The sequence below is a fragment of the Halichoerus grypus genome, chromosome 3 (genome assembly GCF_964656455.1).
Source record: "Halichoerus grypus chromosome 3, mHalGry1.hap1.1, whole genome shotgun sequence".
Classification (NCBI taxonomy): Eukaryota; Metazoa; Chordata; class Mammalia; order Carnivora; family Phocidae; genus Halichoerus; species Halichoerus grypus.
In genome coordinates this window covers 194,520,874-194,544,739 of record NC_135714.1, presented here as the reverse complement: position 1 = coordinate 194,544,739, position 23,866 = coordinate 194,520,874, and the positions used below count along the sequence as shown (strand labels likewise).

The following is a 23,866-nucleotide window of genomic DNA, read 5'->3' as shown; positions in this document are numbered from 1 at the left end:
GCAAGTAGGCCACGGACCTCCAAACCCATGGGCTTGAAACCCGAGCAGTCGTTTCATCTGTTATGTTCTAGAGATGACTGTGTATCTGAATGTATTTTGAGAGACAATACAGACCAAGAATTAGCTCTGACATTTAAAAGACAACTGCATTCTGCCATTTAAGTTAGGTCCACCTGGCCATTTCCCAAGGAAGCCATGTAGAAGACATCTAAGAGACAGTAGAACTACCCTCTGGCTTTGTAGCTATCTACTTAAATTCATGTTAGGTCAGGAATAATTGCAAAGTACTTCTGAGCAAGAAGAGGCATCATGACGGAGACGGTGCCCTTGCACACACTCCTCCGTCTCTCTGTCTGTACTCAGTGTATCAACTGTGTTTATATCATAGGGTTGTGGGGAAGATTAGGTGAAAGCCTAATAGGGCTGAGAGCAGTATCTGACACAGAGTGAACCTTTATTATTATTTTCAGGGAACAGAGCTGGGATCAGAGTACTTTAGGCATGTCCCCTACATTCTTCTGAATCTGGTCTGGACCTGGACCAGAGCTAGAAATTTGGGGATCATTAATACATTAGCGAGGTGCTCACAGTCTGCAATTTATAGGACCAGAGCCCATGGAAGAGCTGAAACCACAGACAGCATTTTGTGTCTGTAAGCACGCGTGCATTGTGGTGGGGGGCGGGGGGGAGTCCGTAGCTCTCACCACTTTTCTGAGACGTGAGACTCCAGAAGGATTAAGAATCACTGTCTTACAGGAAATACAGTAATTCTCACCCCCTGTGTCCCACGCGGGTCTTTTTAAAAGATAAAGAATTGAAACTCCAGGGAGAGTGTTTTATGAATACATTTTCCTGGAGAATAGTTTTCTTAAGAGGTTCCATCTTCTACATCTAGCACTGATGTTTATAAGAGTTTTCTTCTATAAAGCAAATTTAAAACTTTTGGTGAGTAGATCTAATAGGAAGGACTTTGTTTTAGTGTCAGAGCACACATTAGTTTCCAAAGCAGTTTTTTTGCAACTTAATGTGCATTTCAGCCATTGTTAGGTATATTAATTTTTAAATATACTGTATTATTTTTACGATTATTGTTCCTAATGGCTTCTTGCAACATGCCTGCATTTTTCTGATAATTTCCTATAGTGGCTTATGTAATGATGTTTTTACTGTAGCAATTATTATTTTTAATAATTATTTGAACCTCATATATCGACATCTCCTTTTAGCGTCTTTATTATTTAGAACGAGGCTTTTGTGGGATTGTCAGAAATTTTCATCTTCGAGGACAAAATATACGTGGTGGTTTTTACCCCTTCCTGTCTTGGTTTGAAACGGTCAGCCTCACAGTTATTTCCTATGATATAAAATGCAAATGACAAATCTTGGTATCTCTTACTCAGTACGGATCCTGTTCTTATGGTTGGTTTTAACTGTTTGCAATATTTGTGTTAAATATTTTTAATATTTAAAGTGTTATATAACTTTACGTTATAAAGTTGACCTGCTGTATATTTGAACTATATTTGCTAATTTCATCTCCACTTTCGTTTGTTCTTTTGACCCAATGACAAACCTAACTTCACCTGTAATCAGTCCACTGTTTTGTATAATTGATTCTGTTTGCTAAGATAATAGGATTGGCTGGATTAGAAATAATCCATTCCTCCTTTAAAACTACTAATCCAGATCAGAATTAATTGCATTCCTTATTTTGGTTGTGTTAACCGAAGTGGACCACAGGTAAAAGGAAAAGACTCTCCAACTAAGATCTGTGTGATTAATTTTTATAAATTAAGAATTCCTTCAAAAATACTACCCTGTCTGAATCAGAAACTCCAGAATTTTTAAACAAGGCACTTTGTTTATGTTTAGATCATCAGTTGAGCTATTATGAGTCTCTACTAGATTATATAATGTCCGCAAGGGATCATTGAGAAATCATATGCATGATGTTATACAATAGTACATTTTTATTTTAACATTTGAAAATAGAATTATTTTCATTAAGTTCTCATTTCAGAGTCGTACCTAGGAGTGTTTCTTCTTCACCTTAATTTCCCCTGCAATATATTGTCAATTAGTTATAAACACTTATATTTAAATGCAATTCAAAAGCCTCTAATGGAATCCTGTGGCAACGTGAAGAATCCTTTTATATCCACAGTACAGATGTGTCAGAAGCATTTATGGTTTTGTTTATGCACATGACAGAACTACCAGATCTGAGTGGCTCGACTGGAAGTTAGAGTTTAAATCATTCTGTTAGGAGTTCGGCTATTACTTGCATGTGTCAGTAATGAAAAATCATCAACATAAGCATCTTTGAAAAGCAATTTTAGATCATTAAAGATGTATGAATTTTGACAAAGCAAGAAGATTTCAGGCTTATTAAGAATATATTCCATCTCTATGCTGAGTGAGGGGAGACAGGTTGTATGCCTCCGTTCAAGAGGAAAGGTGTAGCCTAATTGTAACCTCATGAAAGATTAAATGGACAGGTACAGTAAAAGACTTCAGTCTTAATCCTGACTGTTCCTACAGAGCTTTTGTGAGAAACAGAGCTGTTCCAGGACGAATCCTGAAAAGAAACAGGATCTTAGGAGAGTCGTATTTCATAATAGACTACATATGCGATACACCACTGTCCATCCGACATGTAGTCAGGGGCCACGGGGTAATCATTCTCTATAGAATTTACACATGCCTTTTTCATAGTATATTAAGTTTGCTCCATTTGCTCAAAGATTCTCAATTACTTCCTTTTTTTTCTTACTTTCTAGACATTAAAGTTTAATAATATGTAAATACACAAGTGGCTCAAGACAGAAGGTGAGGGCAGGAGGATTTCAGTGGGTTTATCTCACAGGTTGAAGAAAGACAGCATCAGAACACAAATAAATGGTTCCTCCACGGCTTCTGTGTTGTCCTTTTTGCCCTGAACCATGCAACCCTTACAAAACTACTTCGTTAAAAGCAAACGTTTAAAAATTAGCATTATTTTGTACCTCCCCCCAAAAAAGTTTATTTGTAACTCTCATCGGCGTAAATTTCGCAATTTCTTTAGTAAAAAGAATTGATTCCATTTGTTCTACTTAGCTATTAAAGTATAATCTCCAGAAGGATCAGGGTGGGTGCATTCCAGGTAATCTGTGAAAGGTAGTTGTTAGTTTACCTGCACACTTCTCTTGAAAATGCTGAGTATTTCCTGGAATCATGACCACACTTACTGAAACATGAATATATTGCAGTTTTAGAAGATAATGAAGTGCATCTCTGTCGTGTGATGTGAGTCTCGTATTAGCTACAGCTCCTCGATTTGCATGTGAATTCTGAAAATTTCCTTGTCCCATGTGACACTTCTGAAATGTCTGTCTGTTCTTTTTTCCTTTTTAATTTCTCAAGCTCACTATTTGGATAAGATAGTTAAAGGTACTGTATACTTGCTCTTTGTTGACATATCTAAATCTATATCTATATATAACCGTGTATCAGACTGTACTAGGTATGAAAATAGACTGTTTCTCATGCATATTTTTGTAAATTATAAATCAGGCTTACATTATGTGAAATGCCTTGGATTTAAAGTATTGAGACTTCAATGTCCGTGTCTCATTTTTATAATTTTGGGTTATCACAGATTTCATTCCTATGTAAAAGCATTAGTTTTCACTGGAACCAAAAACTGAAGATAACAGTACATTTGCTGTTTTTTGTTTGTTGTTTTTTTTTTCTTTTGCCTTAAGATCTTCATTGTTGGCAATTCAGCTAATGAGCTTTAAATTCTATCTTGAAGAATCACAAATGCTCACTCTCTTATCACAGAATAAGAAATTGTCAATCTAAAGAAGATTCTGGCTAATATATGTTGAGAGAAGTCTCATTTATCCTTATATGGAAACTTCTTTGGCTTCTTCTAAATGTTTCAAAATATACGTGATATCATAATTTCTGTTCTGTTATTTTCTGAAAAAACGACAAAATTACAGTGCATTCTGCCAAACAGAAATGATAACTTTGCTCAGCAGAAAACAGCAGATTCTCGTCTCTTCAGTTCTCGTAGAAATAGGTGGAAAATATTTTTTCAGAAGAGAAAATTCCCTCTCCCTTTCTCCTCAGATTACCTATTTTCTATTCCTTGTTTGTGCTTTTCATTAGAATATGAAAATATTCATGGCAATATCCAGGCTTTCATATAATAACTCTTGTGTGCATGCAGTCAGCTGATGCACCTCTTCTTCAGTGGGGCAATTAAATCTTTCTTTTTCATTAAAAACAAAACAGAAAACATCTGGAAGGAAAACTGACCTTTTAGGTATTGGAAATCCATAGATACAGATGATAATTGTCTGAGAGAAAAGAAGCAGCAAAATTAATCTTCTCCTGACCTGCTGGTATCCATAAGTATAATTTCATTTTCTCCTGCCACAAGAGACTGTCAAAATAGTCTTCTTTCTCTTAGCTCTCATCTTAAGAGACAGAACGTCTCTTTGAGATATTTTCATTTCAAGTTCCACAGTGGAGGAGGGGAAGCCAGTATATGAATAATTCTTTTAAAATGACATAAAATAAACATCTTTAAACAGATCGTTCCCCTAAATTTTGTCACTGAAACAAGAGTAGCATTCTCATTATAAGAAGCTGAATAACCCCCATCGCTCTAGCAAGTATTTTTGGCTAGTATGTATTTTATGTCAAATTATAAATAATTCTGTCCAAAGAGATCTGATCAATAGCTAATTATTCTTAAAGTTTTGGAGCATCTATATCCTTGTTTCTGCCAGTGTCACATCACACTCATAGACAAGAACACCAAACTCTACCTAAGTGTCCATCCTCATAAACAGATCATGTTGGCCGCATGCCAGATATCATCAGTAGGAAGTGGCAAAAAATGGTTTTTTTTTTTTTAATGTCATGTTAGACTGAAACAATTATAGATTTTGGATATATTAAATTATTTTAATTGTTTCCCAAATTTTCCCTCCTTGCCCATAAAAGCAGACAAGATAGGATATAAAGGTAACAGCATAAAAGCCTTAGGGAGATTGTCACAAAATATCACTCTTCGCTCTCTGTCTTGAAGCACGTCACTACCGTGTTTTTGTTCAGTCTATCAATGTTTTATTGTGGTCCTTATGGTATTTCATTTTGTCCGTCCTAAGTAATCAAATATGCACAGCTATTACATTTAGTTGGAAATCCTGTCGGTCCTGTCCCATCCGTATGCAGCCTGAATCCTGATGTTTGTTAGAATAGATGCTAAGCTGCTTCACTATTTCCTGGGCTTTGCTTATTCTGTGAAAAGGAATGTACTCTTGGCATAAAGTATAGTCATCAAGACTGGCCTATACTTTGTGCAGTTATTTAATGCACTGTAATTTCACATGAATGTACGGCAACTCTGAGGCCAGATAAAATTAATGTTCTCTTTTTAACATCGTTCACATCCTCATAGCTACTTCCATGCTTTTGAATTTAGAGGGAATTTTTTAAAGCAACAAGGTGCTTTAAGAAGGCATGTCCTGATGAGTAGCTGATAATGTCTACAACAGATTAAAAATCTATACCAGGGATTCTGAAATTGTCTTCTCAAGATGTCTTTTGACACCATACAATCAACCTTGTTGCTTTGCTAAAGGGAAAAAAAAAAAAAAGTTAATTTTGTCTGGCCTGCGGCTAGTTAGTGGATCGTTGCATATATTTCTGTCCTGCACAGGTAAGTGGTGTCTCAAGGGTCAGGCCAATCAAAGATGCCACTTGGATAAGAATTAGATTCCTTAGAGACTGTTGCTGTTTCTATCCATGTGCAATTACAGTATTTGTGCTGTTTACAAAGGCCTGTTCCCACTAAGTGTCCCTTATCTGTTTATCTTAGGTGCAAAAACTTTCAATACTCAAATCACTTGTGCTTTCCTTCTTTGTCTCCTTTGACAGAGGGTTGTCCTGGGCTGTGCAACAGCAATGGAAGATGTACCCTGGACCAAAACGGCTGGCATTGTGTCTGCCAGCCGGGGTGGAGAGGAGCAGGATGTGACGTAGCCATGGAGACTCTCTGCACAGATAGCAAGGACAATGAAGGAGGTAAGAAATGCTGAGTGTGGAAACAAGTGTGTGCCAGAGCCCAGGTTTGTAAGTTGCATAGTTATCTGGTGCCAAAAAAAATCAGATCCCCATAGATTAGATTGATTGAAAAATTTATGAGTGCTGATCCAGTGATTTTGCTCCCTATTTTCCCTGAAACAAATGCAAGATTATTATCATTCAGGGAAAAGGCAAGGTAACCAAGCTACTGTATAATGTCCATTGTTCTCCATCGCTTTTCCTAATCTCCAGATGACGATTCTCCTCATCACGGTATATACGGCCCTGTGAATTGGGAGCTCTAAAGCAATGTTTTAATAACTAAACATTCCAAAAGATGCAGGGCATTTCCCAAGCTCTTCTGAAGAAAGGCACGGGTGGAAAAAATAAAATAGTAAAGAAAACAGCCTCCTTGAAGCTGTACTCCCGGTGTCTATTTATCCTAAACTTCACAGCCTGCTAAAGGATTGTGATATTCCACCCAGTGCAGGCCCTTGGTTAAGAAGTAGTTCTTTCCCCTGTTGTGCGCATTTTCATTTCAAAGAATAGAGAGTGAGAGCCGGTGAGTTCTTCTCCAGTGATGGAATGGGTGCCCCCGATAGCTGCTCGGTTTCGGCGTACCTTTAGGACTGAGTTTTTAGAAGGGATTTAGTTCCTCTCTGGGCCTCTGTGGCCACTTGCTCTGTGCATCAGGCTGTGTTTCCCCACCCCGTCCTTCGTTCCGCCTGCTCCCTGGGAATGTCCACAGGAGCAGTAGTGTTGGTGAAGAGTGCAGATCTTCACTCTGCCTTGTACCTATGTGACTTCACAATTGCTTCATCTGTGACATAGGAACAAAAGAGGTTTTGAAAGGGCTAAGTGAGAGAATGCAGGACTTAGTACATTGCCAGGCACATAGTTAAGTCATAAGTAGGAGCTGCTAGGACTCCCGTTTTCCTTTTGCTTTCGTCTTGGCTAGCTGAAATTCACAGGAGGTTGTCAGGGAAGGTGAACAGTCTTTTCTTTCCTTCCTAGTGTGGATCTAACTACTGTTCTTTGGGAAGGAGAGGGATTAGAACCGACCCTCAGCCTCCCCTCTTCCAGCTCCCCAACGCACATGCGCACATACTACACGCACGCGCACATGCGCACATACTACACGCACACGCACATGCGCACATACTACGCACGCACGCACGCACACACGCGCGCACAGGTATGAGCACGCACACACGGACGCACATGCGCACGCTAGCCCACGCCTACCGTCGTTCTCAAACTAGATGTTATTTGTGTCTCGTCTTCGGCGCAGCGGGCTGCCCTTCTCCCTTTTAGTTTCTAGCTAACTGTTCAATTTTCCCTATTTTTTTTTTTAAACTTGGGCTGTCAAGAAACCGGAGCCAAAGCTTCTCTTCCTTTTGGTCCTGATAGATATGGTCGTCCTTAGCCCTCAAACCTTTTCCTGCGTAGTGATACCTTGTTGCCTCAACTCCCCCTTAACGGTGCGCTTTGTAGAAATGGCAGCATTAATCCTCCCCGACCGCAGCCCAGATGGCAGCTTTCCTCATCGTTTTTCCCCAAGAAGCCCCTGCCCCATTGTTTTCTATTGCCTAGGGAAGAAGGGGAGCTTCTTTCCCTCCTTGATCGTATATTCCAGATTTTGTCTTCTAAAAGGAGATTACATTGAGGTGGTTACAAACTCTCTCAGAGGGAAGCAGACTGCAGGGCCAGGTCTGCAGAGACACGGCAGAGTAATTCAGGGGCTAATCAACTCTTTAGTATTGTTATCAGCTAAGGAGGTTTTTCCCTTGCCTCAAAATTTATCAGCTGTGAATTGGCCTGTTCCCCCTTTGTTTATTCTTATTAGCATGAAACTATGCTATCTCTAGGCTTCCGTCTCCAAGGGGAAATCTGAGCCAATAGAAGACCTCCTGTGGGTTCTTTACTTATTTCATATAAATAATTTGTATTCTTGTTCCTAACCTAATTTTGTTGATCTTCTGAGAAGGAAACTCAATGCCAGCTGTATTATATCCTGAGATCATACCCCGGCTGCCTCATAACCTAAGCTAGAGGGTTGTTTGAACTTAAGCATGGACTGTGTGAATAAAGGCAATATTTTCCACACCAAACCCCAAATCAAGGCATATAATCTGGCCATTAAGGCTATCACTGGCATCATATGAGGTCAGTAGAGCAGAATGTTTAAAATAAGACCCGTGCATGCCTAGCCTTGGCTTCTAAATATTTCTTCTTCAACTCTTTCCGCACCTACAGAGTCAGCCTCCCTCTGGGCTGAGCCATTTTCCTGCTCATATCCCAGAACTCACTCTGATGGTGACGTTGCTAAGATCAGCAAAAAGGCAGGTGAAGAGCCGGGAACCGGTCACCATTAAGTGCAGTGTGACCGGGACTGGGGTGTCAGACCGTGAGTGTCTGCTGCCTCATTTTGTAGCTACTGTACAGAGTGTCCCCCTGTCAACTTCTGAAAATGGCCCCGTCTGTCTCACAGCTACTCTACCACAGGCTTCTGCTTCCTCTCCACAAGGATATCCCTCGTGTTTGTTATTCTCACCAGGAGAGACTCTTGGGTGGCGCGTGATAGAAATTCCACTCAAACGGTCTTAAGCTTTTAAAAGAGAAAACCTTATTAGCTTATATAACTGAAAAATTCAGAGATAGCTGCACCTAGGTGTTTAAACAATGGTAACAGAAATCTGGGTTAATTCTTCTGTCAGCTCTGCTTTATTCCACGTTGGCACCATTCTTTGACTGTCTCTTCCTCAGAATGACCCCCCCAGCAGCTCTGGCTTTTACATCGCACCGCATAATAACCCGCGAACAGGGAGACAGCCTTTCTCAATGGTTACAGGAGGCCTGGGTCTGAGCCTGACCTCGTCCCCTGGCCAAAGAAAAATTGACATTCTATCACCAGAACAAAGGGGTATGGATGCTGGATAGGCAGAAAAACAGATTCTACTACGGGAATATTAATAGTTGTCCACAGCATTTAGTCTTAGTATACCCAGGGAATATACTCCATTAACTATTTCATATAGCTCATAGACTTCTGTTACTCTCAGGAGAAATTCTTCTTCTATTCTTTATTTCCTTCTTTCCCCCAGAATTATAGCCTTCTCACATGAGAACAAGAAAAGCAGCGCCGAACCTCGATACGCTTTCCATGACCCAGGTTGGCAAAGCACTCTCCAGTTCTCCCTGCATACTTTTATGAGCATCCTTGTTTTTACCTAGCATACCCACTGAGAATCTCATTCAGTAGAGGGTTTCTTGATTTTAAATAGCTCCCCATATGGTGGCCCCACTATGAAAGCATCAAAATGCAAAAGCTTGCCAGAAGCAATTCTACCTTTATAACAACTTAAGATACTTATTAACAAGACAGTTTCTTGGGGCGCCTGGGTGGCTCAGTTGGTTAAGCACCCGACTCTTGATCTCAGCTCAGGTCTTGATCTCGGGGTTGTGAGTTCAAGCCCCGTGTCGGGCATGGAGCCTACTTAAAAAAATTTTTTTAAATAAATAAATAAACAAGATGATTTCTCCAAAATATGTTACCATTGTTACCATGTTCCCATCCTCCTAGTTAGAGTTCCTTTTGACATCTTGCTTCCCCTGTCTGGTCTTCCAGTGGATAGCTCCCCTGTGGGTTCTTAAGGCATGGGACTCAAGCCCTGTCTTAGAGATTGGGTGGTTGAGGACACAAAAATACCAACCTTTATGTAAGAATAGGGGCATGCCAAAATACAATGCCAGGTGTGATCCATCTTACTTGTAATTAGATAGTTATTTTTTTGTCCTTCAGAGGTATTAGTTTGTGGGAATATGTCAGGAAGATGGACCTAGAACCGGCTTTTTTTTTTTTCTTTTTTTTTTAAGTGGAGGCTGATGATAATGAAGAGGAAAGTACAATTCAATTGAGGTTATTCAGAAATTAGAAAGATAAAAACAGGAGAGAGAGGGAGACAGAACACAAACAGAAGTTTCAGACTGCAAGAAAATGTGGGAGTGCACTAGCAGTAAAACCCAGAAGTGGAAAAATGAATGAAATGTTAACGTAAGCAGCAGAATGAGTATGGCGAGTGGGCAGGGCCATCTAAGTTTGGAGATTACCAGATGAAAATAAGGAACTATTTGAAAATAGATTCCTTAAAAAGTCCTAGCAGGAAGATGGGACTACCGTGTTCTCCAAACACATATTAAAATAAAATTTAAATAAATAAAATAGAGAGTACCAGAACTGGGAAGAAAGGGGGGATGGCTTAAAAAAAGAAGGAGAAGAAGAGGAAAAAGAAGCAAAAGGAAGGGAGGGAGGAAAAAAGGAAATTAGGAAGGAAGGAGGGAAGAAGGAAAAGAGAAAAGAAAAGAAAAAAAGGATTATAGGAGATCATAAGTACTTCCTGAGAAAAGATTCCAGATATCAGAACATAGGAGTGGCACTCAGAGTCTCAGAGCAATCAAATATGTTTTCCTGGTAGATCATAATCTGGGGGGAAAATTACTCCCGAGTTTGTAAGACTTTACGGGCTCCCACTTTAGGGGAGAGACTCGGGTTCGTCTGAACCCTTTTGCTCTGCACGGAATTTTTAGAGCAGTGTCAATTGCATTCGAGGAACGAGAAGTCCAGCTTGTGCCCTCCCGCACAAGGCACTCCAGTAGTTTCCCGATAGTACACAAGGAACACGGGGCTTTACCACTATACCGGAATAAGCTCCGGGGGGAGAGGAAAATCATAGCCACACAGGCTGGAACTAAAAGTCCTCCCTATAATTCACAGCCAGTACCAGTAGCTGCTACTTCAGGTTTCAGAATATAGAAATGGGCAGGACCCGGGATGTCTTCAGAAACAGGTCTCTTTGATCCACGTGTCTCCGCCTTAAGAACCTCTGCATTAATGGCGAGAGTTAGAAGTAGTAACCACAGTGTACAGTGAGTGCGTTCGCATTGTCAAAGAGTTAACTTGCTGTGCATATTGCTGCTCCTCCTTCAGTGAATTTATAGGCACATTTATGTTTTTAAACTTAAGTGCGATAGGTGCTGTTCTAAATTTGATTCTGCCAAAGAATCTATCTTTTTAGAGATTTTTTTCAAGCCAGTACATAGAGGTCTACCTCATTCTTTATAATAGAAACCCAGATGTAGTCATTAATCTTACCACTACTACATTAATAATAATTATTAATAATAACCTAGTTGTTTCTTTTTTTCTTTTCTTGCTCTTAGTGTAAAGACAAATATGTAGCGCGTCTCTGTGTCTCTGTATGTGTGTATCTGCGTATAAATCCTTCTGTGAATGTACAAGGATTTCTTTTGGACAGATTTTAAGAAGCGAAATTCCTAGGTTAAGGGGTATTTAAACTTTTAAATTTCATAGCCAAATCGCCATGCAGGTGGGTTTTGCCACTTGTACTTCATCAGTACAAGAGTGTTTATTTTCTCCGTGTCTGTAGTCTGTACGTAATCATCGTACACAAACAAATTGTCCGACAAGTGAAAAGTAGGAATGTTGTCTGACGGGTGAAGACGATTCCATTTTTATTGTTTTAATTTGCATTTCTCTAATTACTGATCCAATTGGTGATCCTTATACATGCTTCTTGGCCATTTGTAGTTCTTCTTTTTCTAATTATTTATTTCTCTTGCCCATTTTTTTCCCTATTAGTGGCTTGACTTTTCCTTTTTAATTTTTAGGACTTCTTTGTATATGCTACTTATTAATTCTCTGTTAGGCGTATTGCAGGTATTTTATCCCAGGTTTTCACTTCTCTTTTAACTTTCTGAAGGTGTCTTTCATCATGTAGCAGTTTTCATTGATATGAGGTAAATTTTGATGAGGTGTATCTTTTTGCGAACTCTGGGTTGTGTGTCTTCAAAAATAAATAGGGCCTTTTCCCTTTGAAAAATCATACATAGTGTTTCATATCATTTCTTCTAATGCTTTTTTATAATTGTGTGGATTGGTTAATGTCAAATTAATCAAGAACATTTTAAAATAACTGTTGGGGTAAAAAAGAAACCAGAATTCAAGGGTGAGCATAGTACTGAGGGTTGGAGAAGGGTAAGAAAAGAAAACCAAGAGGGTGTCTCTGCTGCACCTTTAAGACATCATTTTGATCTGTTTCAATCTAATTATCTCTAGGAACTGAATCCATTCTTCCATTCTTTCAGCAAATACACTGTATGCTGACTTGGTGCCAAGAAGTGTACTAGATAACTGCAGATACAGTGGTGAACTCAGCTCTCAAGGAGCTTCCTGAGCCATTGCCTGAGCTGCTGGCTTAAGGAATGGGGAGAGGGGATGGGGGTCCAGGAGTAGGGAGCTAGAGGTCTCCAGGCAGAGGAAACAATAATGATGAAAGCTTTTAAAAGCCCCACGGTAAGGAGTTCTAACTACTCAGAAGGCAGTAGAGGACATATTTTAGCTAGAGAAGTGAAGTCATCAGATCTGATTTCTGCAAAGATGACTCTGACGGAGGTGTAGAGGATGAATAGTGGGGACAAGGCTGGAACCCGGGAAACCAAACTATTGTAGAGATCTCCTCGAGAGATGACCATGGTGGCCTGAAGGGCGTTTTCAGTGAAATGGAAAGAAAGAGACTGATTCAAGATATATTTGGGGTGAAGAAAAGAAGGACCTGGTAATTGATTAGGTGCAGAGGAAAAGGAAGAGAGAAGAGGAGTCAAGGATGACACTCAGGTCTCTACTTTGAGAGACTGGATGGGTGGATGATGGAACCATTCATCGAAATAGGAAATAATAGAAGAAAACAACGTGTTTAGAGGAGATTCAATATGCTGTGCTTTAGATCCACTAAGTTTTTGCTGCCCGTGTAATATCCAGATGGAAATATCTAGAAGGCAGTTTGTGGATTTGAAATGCAGAAGAATGATCAGCCTGAAGACATATGTGAACATAGAGACACACACACAAGAAAAACAGGAATAGTCAGAAAGCCAAACATGATTCCAATTCAGAAATAAATGGATTTCATGCATATCACAGAATGGTGACTTTAAGAAGTAATGAAAGGCATACCTATACACTTTGAAAATTCTGAAGTCTACAGATAAATTATTCCATCAGAATTTCTATGTGTACCTCTAACTTGGAATAGGGGAAAGGGGCTTCCAAATACTGTGGGGAAAGGTGGTGGACATTAATTATCTTTTGAGTAAAGAAGGAAAATTCATTGAAAGGAAATTCATGACTTTTTATCCAGTCAGTAAATCAAGGTTTTGAAAAACAGGTTCAGGTATCCATAGCTACTTGAAAGAAGCAAGTGAGTTTTGACAAGCAGATCAAAGCCAGCATAGGAGTAACCTAGGAGAAGACCTGGAGTCAGAAGTTTTAATAATCTGGCAAAATATGCATTGTCTAAATTTGCCAGAAACAATGTCAAGAATGCTCGGAAGAATACAAGGAAATCGAGCAGGATAGAAACATTAAAGCAAGACCAGAGGCTGGCAAGCTATGACCTCTGGGGCAAAGGCCGTTTTGTAAATAAAGTTTTATTGGAACACACCCATTCATTTCCATAATGTCTACGGCTGCTTTAGCTCTATAAAGGTGGAGTTGAAAGGTGCAACAGAGACTGCATGGCCCACAAAGCCTAAATTATTTACTATCTGGCCCTTTGCAAAGTAAGTTTGCCAACCACTGTTATAGTCCAACAAAAGCCTAAGGTAAGATGAGAACATGTTTTAAAATGATAACTAGAGCAATAATGTTCAGGATTGAGTGGACAGAAGCGTAAACCAAATTCTCTGCTTTACATCAGAGTACCACTTATATTGCAAAGAAAGAAAAGCTCTTAACTGATCATTGAAGTTATTATTCAGTGGGTTTTGAACACTTCTGATTTTTTTAGATTTTTTTTATGATTAATTCTATTAGATATGATGTCTATACCAGTATAAATTTATACCAACTGATATTCCTGGTACTAAAAGGAATCTCAGTGATTTCGAGAAGCTATTCCACAAAGACAATTTTACTACGGTGTACATTTGGGCAAGTGGGTAATCGACTTAGTTGTACTAGATGGCCCTAGCTATATAAGCACAAAGAATGAAAAATGTTTTCTCAAGTTATAGGGAGCCAGATTCATAACCATCCGTCACTTGCTTGGGCAAGTTACTGATAAACTCTGCAGAAAAATAACAAACTGTGTGTCCCTGCATCTTGGCTGTTGAAAATGAGATTCTTTCTCTGATTGATGTTAGCAGAGAGGCTTGTAAAAATGCATTTCCAACTGATTAGTTCAGAAGGTGTCAATCTCATGCAGTTTTATGACCTGCAGACTACATGCCAGACGTACATTTGCTTTTTATAAACTAACAAAGATGAATGACTAAATTTGAGCATTCCTCTTTGGCAACTGCACCATATATTGCCTAAAGGGAGATACTCTAGTTGTAGTGTGGGGGGAAGAGAGGACGAGGGCATTTAACCTTTAATTTATAAGATTAATGAAGATATAATAATTGGAAGTACTTTCTCTAGTGAGTAGTTTCTGTTTAGGTTAAAGAATGAATGTAAGGGAAAAACCTGCAAGAATATAAAATATTTGTGTTAAATGATTCTCCCAAGCATCTGCTCACCCATTCAAAAGTCATGGAGTAAGAACTCTTAAATATATCATAAAACACGTAATTGAAGATTCCCTATAGTCTCAATATATAATCATGGGTTGTTACTGAAGGGGTTTTATTTTTTAATTGGTTTCTTTTGAGGCCAGAAATGATACTGGAGCAATAGTTCAATAGTCTACTACTTTAAAAATCCAAGTCTTAATAACTGCTTCTATTTCTTTGAGAGAGATAGAGAAAAAAATATATACAACGTATTGCATTATTATAGCTTTGTGAAAAGTAAGCCTGCAGCGTAGTTTTATCTTCCAGAAATACAGAGAAATATTTAGACATTTTTCATCTTCATGGCCTTTTGGCTAAGAAAGTAGTATTTTGATAAATTTATATAAAATTTCAAAGCTCAGTTTCATTTGATTTGCTTAAAACATTTAAAATTTTTATCAAAGGAATAAAACTACACTTTCAAATAATTAACACATTTTAAAAAATATAACAGCCATCTGCATAAAAATGTAACTATCATAAAGGAAACAATATATAAGAAGATCTGCCTGTCAGAAATTCTGACTCATCGTCATAACAAAAAAATTAAAATATTAATGTAAAAAGGAGTCCAACACCATAAATTTAATTCACATATTCACCTCTTAAGCTTGTTTTTCGACTACAAGGGAAATAGTGAAGAGATTTTTAGTTGCTGTCTCTAGATAAACTAAGTCTCTTTCGGTTTTAAGTGACAGAAAATCTAACCCAAACAGGCGTAAGGAAGAAGAGAATAGCTTGGCTTCTGTAACTGAAAAGCCCAGAAGCTCAGGTTCAGGTTGTTGCAAAAACCCTAAAGATGCCACGATGACCTCTTGTTTTTCTCTCCAGCTCTGGGCTCTGCTTCTTGAATGCTGCGCTGCCAGACAGGTTCTCCTGTAGGCAGCAACCCCAACCTCACAGCCTTACAGCTCCAAGCCTCGGGGGGAAAGGGGAGGGGGAGTCTCTGCAGACAGTTCCTGAAATTCACTCCAGATAGACCAGTTAGGTCAAATGGACACATCTGAACCAAACATGAAGGGGGAAATGCACACAGACTGAGACAGGGGGACGGATGGGTATGTAAATGAAAGTGTGGAGCTGTTGCCCAAAGAAGAGGAAATGAGCGTTGGGAGAACTCACAAGTGTTCACTACATTCTGCTTCAGGTGGGCAAAATGACTTAAGGACATTGATCCAGGACCCCTCATCTCTTGTTTCGTTGACCTACTTTTAGACTGGACAACATAACTCAATTTAGTCTATTTTCTTGCATCTCGGTTTGCTGTCAGATAATGAAGGGGCAAACTTGTATTCTATTAATAAGAGTGGCCTAAAGCCAAAACAAATGGCTAGTGTGGTTTGTTTTTGTTTTTTTCCAAATAAAAGTTATTTTAAAAAGCCCTTGTGTAAATAAAATATGTAGGTCAACTAGATATTTTCAACTGAGTTTGCCATAATAGGGTCACACTAAGACTTGAGACTTAGGTGTGAAGATAACCATTTGTCCGATCTCTCAAGAATGATTTAAAGTCTTCAGAAACTAATGTTTTTGTTAATCTGTACTGAGAAATGTCATTGCCAAGCAGATCAAAATTCATGTATCAGCTGGTCAGTGAAAGAAAGATCTTAAGGGGTAACGTCACTAAATCATCATAACCTGACACTCTTGTCCACTAATGAGTTGGTTTATATGTTTCGAACAAAATACTTATGTGGACCATGGAATGTGGTTTCCTTTTGATGTTCCTGGAGAAGGCACTAGCACATTCTTTCTATCCGTTACACTCTTCACGTCACCAGCACTATAGGTCGGTTTTTTTTGTGGTAGGCTTCTAATTTTCCAATATTAACGACTCACTTACATTTGCCACATTTTAATGTAACACCTCCATTTTAGCAGAGGCATACGAGGGGCTCAGGATCCTGCTTAACACTTGAGAGATGCCTTAATTTTATTTGGAACACACCTTACCTTCCTTGAGAAAGCTATTTCTTTGAAAAGTGGTTGGCTTATCTCAATAGGGTGAAGTTATTTTAGAACTTCACCCTATGTAGGTCCCAAACCACTGACCCATCGCGCTCACTATGTTAACTCCTAGTGCATTTTCTATAAAATAGAGAAGGCTTCAGCAATTATACTTAAAATGAATCTGTAGTCCTTCCTAGTCCTAATAGATTATTCTTATCAGCAGTGTTTTACTCGTACTCAGAATCAGCCATCTCCAATCCAAACATTTACTCTATGTGAAAGAGGCTGCAAGTCTTGTATTAATATTTTATCTGTTTCCAAAAAGCGTGCCTCGTAGAAATTACTCTCAGATGGGGGGAAGATTCACTGGATCTGAAAGAAAACGAACCAACAAACAAAACGCGTCGCACGTCACCGCGTAACAAGAGGGATTCTCTTACTGGCTTGCACTTCTCTCTGCAGATGGGCTCGTTGACTGTATGGATCCTGATTGCTGTTTACAGAGCTCCTGCCAAAGCCAGGCTTACTGCCGCGGCCTACCTGATCCTCAGGACGTCATCAGCCAAAGCTTACAGTCCCCCTCGCAGCAAGCTGCCAAATCCTTCTATGATCGAATCAGTTTTCTTATAGGGTCTGAGAGCACCCATGTCATACCTGGAGAAAGTCCTTTCAACAAGAGGTTAATGCATTTTCTGCTTACATAGATTTGTAGTGATGTTATTATCAATAGTTCCGTGCACTTTCGATGAAATGCTGATGACTGTGAATTTGAGGAAAGAGCTTTTTCTTTTAATGCAGTTGTTCCTCTTTCGGCAAATTCCTCACCAAACTTCGCATTTCAAGCATTTTTGACACAGTTCACATGCTTTGTCAATTTCAGTACCTGAGCCGGAACAGGACATCCCATTAAGGAGTCAATAAATCTTCATTTAACTCGTTGATTTTGTTAGCGCAGTTGGAAATGTTTCAAAAGAAGCAGTGGAAAGACCCCCAAAAGGCAAAACAGAAGTGAGCTTTTTTTTTTTTTCAGCTGAGCTCGCTAAATAATATAAATTATGAATTAATGTAATAGAACTGCTAATGGCATGGCAGTAAGATTGCATAAGCTGTTTGACTGGTGCTTTACAGAGCAGTAAGGACCCGAAAATAAACCAGTAAGTGAAAGCAGGTGTCTTGTGTCTCACTGAGTAAAAGAAGATGATTTACACTAGAACTCCTGGATCTGCAGTAATTTAACAGCATTAATGCAGTTAGACCCAGCAGTTGATTAAAAGTTGTTGTACAAATGTGCCTTATTGCCCCTTTAAATCTTGTACTTCTTGGTCCCTGCAGATTTACAGATTGCCTCGGAATTAATTGGAAGGTACACTTTCCTTCATGTAAGCACCAGATATACGACTTATGAAAAAGCGCAGTTTATAATTTTAAAAAACCCATCTCTAAATTATGGGTCTTGATAACTCTCCAAAATCCAGATTGCAACAAATTAAAACCCAGGATAAACACCAGGCATTTAGAGAACGTGAATTGCCCTGAATTAAAAGGGGCATTGTCTTGGGACTCTTTCAGGTCTGGTTTTTGTGAAGAACAAGTATGTGTGACAGTGTTATTTTATCCTTAGGTTGAATTATCTCTAAATCATGATAATGTTGGCCTGAGAAGACAGATGTTCATTTTAATTCTTCTACTTTTCCCACAGCCTTGCATCCGTCATCAGAGGCCAAGTACTAACTGCTGACGGAACTCCACTTATTGGAGTAAATGTCTCGTTTTTCCATTACCCAGAATATGGATATACTATTACCCGCCAGGATGGAATGTGAGTTAGTCCCACCGCACTCTTTCTGTGTGAAATATTTTCAGTATAAAAGCTAGGCATTCTTATATCTCCCAATATGTTTTATTGTCCCTTTTAATATAGAACTGCAACAACTTTTAGGCTCCAGAAATCTGTGCATGTGGCAGAGACTTAAAGTCACGTGCTCATGTGGTTCCTTAAAAGTTGATTTCATTTGCCAAGACATGATAAGAGTGTTGTGGTTTCATAGGAGAATTTTCTTTGTTTTAGAAGATTCATGTTGAAATATTCAGGAGTGACATTCGTAATACCTACAACTTAAGCTTAGATGGTTCTGAAAAAAATAAGTAGATGGGTAGATAGATAAAGCAAATTTGGGAAGATGTTAATAAGTTGGTGAATCTAAGTAAAAGGTATCTGGGTGTTCATTGAATGGTTATTTTAATATTCCTATAGATTAGAAACTCTGTCATATACAAGTTGGGAGAAAAGTTGGTTTTCTTTGTAAAGCATATTTATTTAAGGAGCTGAGTGTTGTTGGAAGCTGTATGGGATCCAGATAATTCACTAAGTAATCTTGTTTTTCTTAGGTTTGATTTGGTGGCAAATGGCGGGGCGTCTCTTACTTTGGTATTTGAACGCTCCCCATTCCTCACTCAGTATCATACCGTGTGGATTCCGTGGAATGTCTTTTATGTGATGGATACCCTCGTCATGAAGAAGGAAGAGAATGACATTCCCAGCTGTGATCTGAGTGGATTTGTGAGGCCAAATCCCATCATCGTGTCTTCTCCTTTATCTACCTTTTTCAGATCTTCTCCTGAAGACAGCCCCATTATTCCCGAAACACAGGTAGAATGTTCTGGCAGGCAGTACTTTTAAGGGACCTGTTTTCAGATCATGTGGTTTCCAAAGAATCTTTAAAAAGGATTGCAGAATTCCAGTGCTATCCCAAATAATTCTATAGATGGAAATACAGAATGTGGGGTGTGTATGTGTGCGCACACGTGCGCAAGAATAGGTAATACTGTGGTAGGATTATTTAAGAAATAATCTAGTTATTTCTTAAAGATCTATTCAAAATACTTTTTTGTTCAGGCTATACTATATCTGTATATATTTATTAGTTGTAGCCAAATGGAAAAACAGCTTAAACTCAACAGCTAATAATGTCTTTGTTCATGTAGTCATTCACCAGAAAAAGGTTTTGATACCTATATGCTCCTGACCTCCTGACTGATGTGGTAACAAGTGCTATTGTATGTGGTCATTACTCTCAATGACTTACTGTTTAGTTATACTTATAAGTAAAAAGTGTTTCAGAAAAGATGATTTTTAGCAGCAAATGTTCATTAATTTTCTCAAGATATTTTTATCTAAAAAACTTGGTATTATGTCTTAAGTTCTAATAATTTATGATAAATCCTATTCTCCTCAGGGGGGAAAAAACTATATAATTTTTCTAAAAATAGCCATACTTTCACTATTCCTTTTATCTACTGAAATATCTGGAGAAATATCTGGAGATTGTTTTCCTTCCTCTTTATTTCCAATTAGAAATAACTTTGAGGAAAAAAAAGAAAGAAAGAACTTTGAGGTCTTAAAGATAGGACATTAGGTACAATAATAATAGGCTTTATACATAAATAGCTAAGTAAAACTATGTGCTCTTTTTTTTTTAAAGATTTTTTTATGTATTTATGAGAGAGAGAGAGAGAGAGCGGGGGGGAGAGGCAGAAGGAGAGCGAGAATCATAAGCAGACTCCCTGCTGAGCACAGAGCTGGACGCAGGGCTCCATCCCACGACCCCGAGATCATGATGTGAGCTGAAATCAAGAGTAGGTCGCTTCACCAACTGAGCCACCCAGGCACCCCAAAAATATGCAGTCTTTAATAAAATACAGCAGCACATAGCAGCTTTGTCCCATTCACTCTTCAAATATTTATTTGATATCAGGCACTGTTAGAATTGAGCGAAGCAGTAAGCCAATCAGATGAAGTACCTGCTCTCAAGGCGCTTCCCAGCTAATGGGGAGAGAGACAACAAATGTGTAAATATATGTCAGCTTGTGAATACGACTTATTTTTCAAAGATAAAACAGGGTCAGTTGACGGAGGTACAATTTTGTAAAGTGTGGTCCAGGAAGATCTCTTTGATAGGTTGATGTTTCAGCAGAAATTTTAAGAAAGTGAAAGAATAAATCCAAAAATAGAAGGGTATTCCAGTAAGCACTAGGAGCAAGTTCAGAAGCTCCAAGGGAAGAGCATGCTTGGCTGTTCACAGAATGGCACAGAGGCCAGCAGGTGTGGCTTGAGTGAAGGGGTGATAAACCACAAATCATTGAAGACTGTGGCCTTCTTCTTTTCTTTAAGATTTTATTCATTTATTTGAGAGAAAGAGAATGGGGTGGAGGGGGCAAAGGAGTGGGAGAGAATCTCAGGCAGAGATTCTCACTCCAAGCTGAGTGTGGAGCCCGATGCAGGGCTCGATCCCACAACCCCGAGATTATGACCTGAGCCAAAACCAAGAGTTGGACACTTAACTGACTGAGCCCCAGGTGCCCCTACTGGTTTCCTTCTTAAAAGGATCACTGTAGTTGCCACACTAAGAATATTTCCATATTGGGCAAAGGTTGAAACAAGGAGACCAGGTAGGAGACAATCTCAGTAATAGGAGAAATAGTGGTGGCTTGGACAAAGGGAGTTGGGGAGGAAGGGGTAAGAAGTGGATGTGTAAGAGTGGAGTCCAGGGCAGAGGTTGGAAGTAAAACGGAAACTTGGGGGTCATCAGTGATACAGATAAATATAAAGCGTAGGATGAGATCCCCTAGGGAGGGAGTGCAGATGGAGTGCAAGGCCTAGGATAACAGGTAAGAACTATCACAGGCAAATACAATGCACAAGAGACACCTCAATGATTTACTGCATAACAGTCAAGCCAGCTTTGAGCTGAAGCTTTTGGAAAGTCATTGTAGCCTTATGCAATGTAGTACTTCCTCCCCAGGGGCCATCTTGCAGTAACTCTGAGCTTCTTAGCCACTCCTTAAATAGATTTAATCTTGAGGCTGTGTCTGTGTGTGTGTAGGTGGCAAATTGTTAGCAAACTGAGTCATTGTAGTCAACAGTTGCAGGAATACATGAAGGGTTTGTTTTTTTTCTTTTCCATTCCATCAAACAGTCTGCAAACATTTAGTAGAAATTTACTGAGAACCGATTATGTATGAGGTACTCTACTAGGATAAAAAGAATAATAAGACATGGATTCCCACCATTCTAAATGTGATCAAGATTTGAAGGAAGAACTCTGAAAGTTCAAAAGAGTGGTCTATTCCTAAGGAAGCCAAAAAAAAGCATCACTGAGGAGGTTGGCCTTCGAAGTGGGGAAAGGATATTCCAGATTGAAGAAAATGTGTGAGCAACCACAGGGTGGTAAAAACAAATGATGTCATATTAAAACTGGTGAAGTACGTAAATGTAGGGCATGTAAGAGGAAATGTTGGGGCTAGATTATGAGTGGCCCCAAAATACCATACAATGGAGACCTTGAATTCCTTAGGCAATATGGAACCAGGGGGCCAATGGCGTCTTTTCAGATTTCTGTAAAGCTAACTCGAGGCAAAATGTGTAATTGATAGAAGAAGACAGGTAAATCAGTGAACTGACTAGTGTTCACTATATTTCTATACATATCCAGCACTGAGATGGGGAGGGCCCAACACTCACAATGGTGATGGAGGTGGAGAAGAGAGAACAGATTAGACCTAGATTTGGAAGGTAGAATTGACAGGATATAGTTTCTGGTTTTTTTTAATGATGATATGTGATTTTATTTATTATAAAATAAAATATTTATTAATTTATTATTAAACAAAACAATAACAAAATTAAAGAAAGTAAGTCTTTTATTACATATTTTTATTTTAATTGTAGTTTCTAACTGAATGTTTAATGGGGTGAAGAATGGGGCTTACAGATCACATAGCTGGCAAAAAATAGACTTGATGGTTTATTTTTCCACTCTGGCTGGATGTCCTTTTCCCACTAATGCAAAAATAACATGGTCACGTCAAATTACATAGGAGAAACACATGTTTTAATGAACTAAACTCAGATATTTGTTCCATGGAAGTAGGTTAATGATGACAAAGACAATAATCCGTTATTAAAATTGGGAATAACATATGATATTTTGAATTAGAGAAGCAGTTCTTACCAGATCACAGGAAATATATATTTAATTAATGAAAGACTGCCTTACATATAGAAAACCTATCAGATTTATGAGAAATTATTTTGAAAATAAATTATGAGGAAACAAATTATATGCCTTAGGGTTCAATCACTTACATTTTCAGAGAGCCATTCAAGAGTCACAGAATCCATTTTTCAAGCCAACCCACTGATACTTCACCCCAGTGATGGCAGAACAAAGAGTCCTATTTAGATTATTCACCCTGTAGCCTACAGCCACACAAAAGTGCTGTCAATCTTAAATGTAATGTTCTCCGTGAGTCGAACAGAGCTCTGGAAAGTTTCTGTATGGCCATAAACTATTTTGCTTCAGATAGTCTGCAGCTGAAGTCAGTGCACATGTTCGGTAAGGAAACCCCCACTGTGCTGAATAGGAGCTATGAGAGCAGAGCAGTGCCTTCTTGGTCCATGGTACCGCATCCCATTGCTCTTGATCCCTGATCAAGACAGCTCTGGTCCCCGATCACCATGGAGGTTTACTCAGCCCATCCTTTGGTGCTGCTCACTTATACTCACACTGACCACTACAAATATGCATCAATCCCAACTGTTCTGTGCAAGAGGAGCTGGATCCTACTGACCACTGGGTTGCTATGTTAAGATTTTTCTAACACAGTCTGAATAATGAATCTCGATAAGCCAATATGAGGAAATCTTGGAGAATGTTATTTAATTCTTAGTGGACAAAATGGTGACTTCCTGGTGCAGATTCTTGAGCCTAGATGGCCTTGCACTTCACGATATATGTATTGTAGTAAGCCTCTGGAGAGCTACCTTTGTTGACCAAACTAATAGGAACTTAGCAGTAGTTCTTAGCATCTGCGCTGTCTAGAAAGATGTTATACGCTACATAAAATCTAGTTTTCAAAATAATTAAATAATGTTTTGGCGTAATATACTTTGGTATATGTCAGCATAAATTTGTTGATGTTCATTGAGCCAGCCACATTGATAGATAAATTGTGGGGTTAAGAATATGATTTTTTAAAATCTATAAAGGAGATCGTTCTTAGGCAGGGAATTTTATTAACTTTTCACAGTCCAGTTTCAATTCAAAAAGTGTACATTGAGGGTCTTGCATGTGCATTCAATAACACATTAGTTGCTCTCTCAGGGAGAATTTATGCAGCTCTCAAATATTAGTCCATCTACCAT

The 23,866-nt window shown here is 38.8% G+C and overlaps 1 protein-coding gene across 18 annotated transcripts in view; it reads left to right on the top strand.

Moving 5' to 3' along the window:
- The window catches only part of TENM3 (teneurin transmembrane protein 3), a 602,365-nt gene that overhangs the window by 520,873 nt on the left and 57,626 nt on the right, over positions 1 to 23,866 (top strand). For 9 of the 18 annotated variants that reach the window (XM_078069862.1, XM_078069856.1, XM_078069855.1 and 6 more), the window contains 6 exons: positions 3,403 to 3,429; positions 4,999 to 5,019; positions 5,935 to 6,081; positions 17,125 to 17,341; positions 18,362 to 18,481; positions 19,051 to 19,312. In XM_078069862.1, coding sequence (XP_077925988.1) covers positions 3,403 to 3,429; positions 4,999 to 5,019; positions 5,935 to 6,081; positions 17,125 to 17,341; positions 18,362 to 18,481; positions 19,051 to 19,312 — 794 coding nt within the window. The remainder of the gene's footprint in view (positions 1 to 3,402; positions 3,430 to 4,998; positions 5,020 to 5,934; positions 6,082 to 17,124; positions 17,342 to 18,361; positions 18,482 to 19,050; positions 19,313 to 23,866) is intronic. The other 9 variants (XM_078069865.1, XM_078069864.1, XM_078069863.1 and 6 more) reach the window with 3 other exon arrangements.